This window comes from Colias eurytheme, chromosome 21 (genome assembly GCF_061535395.1).
Source record: "Colias eurytheme isolate Ceu_HAF_F1 chromosome 21, ilColEury1 Martin Lab GWU primary, whole genome shotgun sequence".
Lineage (NCBI taxonomy): Eukaryota > Metazoa > Arthropoda > Insecta > Lepidoptera > Pieridae > Colias > Colias eurytheme.
In genome coordinates this window covers 5,561,538-5,566,113 of record NC_143000.1, presented here as the reverse complement: position 1 = coordinate 5,566,113, position 4,576 = coordinate 5,561,538, and the positions used below count along the sequence as shown (strand labels likewise).

Genomic DNA, 4,576 nt, shown 5'->3' with positions numbered 1-4,576 from the left:
CGAGAAAGGACATAGGCTACTTTTTATCCAAGGAAATAGGATAGGTTTTATCCCGGAAATCCCACGGGAACGGGAACTATGCGGGTTTTTCTTTCACTGCGCGGGCGAAGCTGCGGGTGGAAAGCTAGTATAAAATAATGTCAATGTTGCTTCCGCTACTTATGTTATTATTCTAAATTATGAGGTGTGAATGAAGCGCTTACATTATTCAGGTATGTATAAATATTTGTAGGTAGGTATATCATGTGTATTTGATTTACTGGCTTCAGAGTAATATCTGAATAACCATTTCAAAAACATTTTTTAAAGACATAAAATGAGGGATGACTATTGGTATGAAAAAAACATACGGTGAAATAAAAATATTAAAAAAACAATAATAAAAACCTTTATTAACTTTACACAAGCAATTTAAATTATTTTAAATAAAAAATAAGTTATGTTTCACATGGCTATTAAAATAATCTATCATTTTGTTAAATTACACTAAATTTATTAGAAAAATGATCCCATTTAGATATAATATTGAAAAGTGCAGTTCCAGGGCATTCGGTGGCCATCACTTGTTTGTGTCCCACTAGCTTATAGTCTGGTTTTATGTAACCTTGTTCTATTCCAGTTTCAATGAGAGATTTCGTCGCTTCCAACATATCTTTTGGTGGTTGATTTACTGGAAATAAAATTAATATTAAATTATAAGGGTGTCTCAGCGCCGATTTTAAACTTTAAACACGAATTTCTCGGCAACCTGCGGAGTTAGCTGGAGGGGAGTGGTAGCGTTCGATAGGTGACGAGTGCGGATTTTTTTGTGGCCATGGCGCAGTGGTCTGGTACGCACCGTGCGTACGCAGTAGAAGCGTACTTATGCAATACGTTTTCGTTGAGTGAAAAACGGTGTAAATTTGTAGTCGCTATGAAATCCACCGTTTGAGTGATGCCCCGAGTACTCAATTAATTAAGTCGTGAGGAGAGAAGTTTAGAGCGACAGGATGGTTACTAAATCATTCAATTGGACCACGAAATAGACCTGTGCGATCGATTGAACACATCGACCGCGTCGCCGCTGCGGTCACGGAACATCCAAGACGCTCACTTAGACAACATGCTGCCTCTTTAAGCCACCATCGGTAACTTTTTTGTACCTCAGCTGCAAGAAGAGGATATTGACAAGTCTGATGTATGGTTTCAGCAAGATGGGGCCACAGCCAACACTGCTAGGGACGCACTAAATACGTCATTTCCGGGAAAATTCATAAGCCGCTCTGGAGACATATTGTGGCCACCCAGATCTCCCGATTTAACCCCCGCTGACTTTTTTTTATGGGGTTGTCTCAAAGCAAGAGTTTTTGATACCCCTCTTACAAATTTGGAGCAGTTGAAGACTAAAATAACGACAGAAGTGAGAGCCATTTCAGCGGACATCCTTCGGCGCGTCTCGGCAAATTTGCGTGTCCGATTTGAAGAGTGCATTCACCATGATGGAAGACATCTTGACGGTGTAATATTCTGTACATAAAATCCGCACTAATACACTTTAATTTACTACAGTAAAAAAATTATGAATACAATTTGTTTTTTTTTATACAAATTTTTAAAGTTTAAAATCGGCGCTGAGACACCCTGTATATTGGTGTATACCAATAAAATATCAGTAAATCTTTACTTCGTAAGCCGGCTCTAAGGTGATTTTGTTGAAGATATTTGTGCAATTTCAGTCTAGTTTCGATTGAATAAAAAAATAAATTGTAGCTTTATAGTTAATACACTTTACGTCTTATTCTTGTAATTTCTATTTTGGAATAGATAACCTTGAAAAATGCGACGAAATAACAATAAAATTGACCTGCAATTAGATTTAAATGCTCGTGTAACAGGTCATTCGCATATTTTACCTGTCGGCTGTCGCTGTGCGGAGGACTTTTCCTCTTCCTATATAAACTTCCTGATACAATGTAGTTTTTTGTGCTTTTAGAAAATGTGGGATTTTATTGCAATTTAATTACGAATTTAGTTTTACTACCTAGAGTCTAACTGATCAACGTGATTGCTGGTTTATCTATCTTCATTTTATTTATTTTATTTTATATTTTTGGATAGATAAATTAGCTATGAGGTTTAATATTATTTAGGAAGTAATAAGTTAAGTTTAATAATCTTACCCCTCCAATCTCCAATAAGGCAGATGCCAATACTGACGCCATTCGCTGGCCCCGCATGAATACCCTTTACCTCCCAGCCTCTTCCTTCATAAACATCGCCACTGTTACCCACACAAAAACTGTAAGAGAAATCAGTTTTTAATTTATGATACCTACAAATATTTAAAAACTTTTCTATATTAGAGATGGGAAAAGCAATTAACCATACAGAAGACTTTGCTATGAAACATTTGGCAGCATATTAATATTTACAGAACGCCGATATAAAAAATAGAAGAACGAAGAACGGACGAAGATTACATAATATGAATATCCAAAAAAGTAACAATTTATAATTAAACTTACTTGTAGCCAATATCACCCCAATCAAGGCTTTGATGGTACGCTTGCATGGATTTCATAGCCTGTATGCATTCTTGATGTGTGGTGCAGGCGTCCGGTTTATATGTATGGTGAATCACCACATTTGGGACTGGTGTTACGAGAGGAGTGACGTATGATGCTGGAAGGGCTTCCCAATCTGTTCTGGTGTAGTACTTGTAACGTTGCTGACAACCTATGATAAAATTTTATTTGGCTTTGGTTTTTATTATTGTTTTTTAATAATTACTTACGGACGTTAATTCAAATTGAATAATAGAGATGTAGAGAATATGGGAATGATGATAAACAATCATGTTTTCCAATGAAAATATATTTCCTACCTACAAATTTGAATGTGTTCGTTGTCGATTTCCTTTCGTTTGAAACCTTATTTTATCAATTTTTAGTAATAGTAAAACTTAAAACAAACATATTTCGAGGACATCAGGATTGAATATTATAATAAAATAGTTTTAGGACTAACAAAAATAGTAAAAAAAATAGAACAAATAATCTACTGAATGAATGACAAATTGACTGTTATTATCTTGTATACTATGTAATTGATAGAGTAATTGATGTTGTTATAGCACAGGTCAACCGTAACACAAACGTTTTGGATAAGAATTCATTATTATGAATGTGTTAAATAATATTTACTTCATTCTTTATATTTAAAATATATCGTAATAATTTCGTATTAAGTATACAATTTATATCTACACAAGAGACGAGAAACTTTACCAATTTATTAAGAGACAAGTGATACCTACTTCACACAAAAGATACAATAAGCTTGTGATTATAAAAGATTTCACTTTACAATTAATTTGAAATATTATGGGACAACTATAAGCAAATAAATCTGAATATAGGTAATATCTTTTAACCAGAATTAAAATAAATAAATAATGACATTTAATATTATTTTTAATCATGTAGGTAAATGACAGCATAGGTACTAATTTTTCATAAACCTTAAATTTTATGAAAATAATCGAAATAATACGCATGCATTGAATGATTTCAGCTACTTACTATTTAACTTTGGGAATCCGTGAATTCGACACACTTGTAGTACTACAATTAAGATAAAAGTATTGAATAACATCGTCATTTTGATATATTATAGTAAATTACTACAAATAAATTACACTAATTTACAAATTGACGTTGTTTAATTAGTAGTTGTAACCGTACTAATATAGATTTAGCAGATTTTACGCTTATATTGAGTGTAAGTACTGTGACGGTTCTTTCCCATGAAATAAACAACATTGTTTATTATTTACTGGACACTATGTATGCTTAAGGGCTGACTATATCGAGAGTGCATTGTACTTTTTTTACATTTTTCGTATTAGGTATATTTCCGTAATTAGATATAATTATGCGTCGCGTATAGAATATTCTTATATTATGAAATAATGGATTTTTCAATTCCTGAGTATTTTCTTGTATAAATAAGTTTATGAAAAACTATATGGCAGATTGCTGAAAAGTCTTACGGAATTCACTTACAATACCTATTGCACGCCTCATAAGCGAAGCGTTGAGGTGGGTACTACTGTCACTTCGCGCAAAACATCTGATTTTTCAAACTTAAAATGTCTTTATGTATCATACATTGCACTTGTAAGATAATACATACACACACATATTAAGAAAAAACACTATTTTTAACGTTCATGATATTTTTGATGTCATTTTTGTTATTTAAACTAGTTAAAAAACAGTTTAAAAAAGTTCTGTCTTGGACGTCCGTGTGTCTGTATGTGCGGATCCTTTTTCTTGTTAACACGATAGCGACCGAAATACTTTACTAATCGAGTCTTTTTTTTTCTCGTACGCTTGAGTATGCTCAGGAATAGAACCCTTTCATTTTTCAGGGTCTAATTGTTATTAATGAATAATTAATAATGATGTTCGATGTGGTTTAATTGTTATTAAATAAACAAAAATAATAAATTAAATATTTATTAAAAAAAAATTATGAGGCGTGCACTTTTGGATTTTCCAAATTATTTTTATTATCGGTTCATAACATGGCAATT

General features: G+C 32.7%; 1 protein-coding gene across 1 annotated transcript; it reads right to left on the bottom strand.

The window, feature by feature from the left end:
- Positions 1–451: 451 nt before the first annotated feature.
- Positions 452–3,699, bottom strand: LOC149899137 (peptidoglycan-recognition protein LB-like). Its single transcript, XM_090114695.1, has 4 exons — positions 3,561–3,699; positions 2,505–2,715; positions 2,160–2,278; positions 452–670 (listed from the first exon to the last, which is right to left on the bottom strand). The coding sequence occupies exons 1-4, from the start codon at positions 3,637–3,639 to the stop codon at positions 477–479; spliced, it is 603 nt and encodes a 200-aa protein (XP_089970821.1). The 5' UTR covers positions 3,640–3,699; the 3' UTR covers positions 452–476.
- Positions 3,700–4,576: the final 877 nt, after the last annotated feature.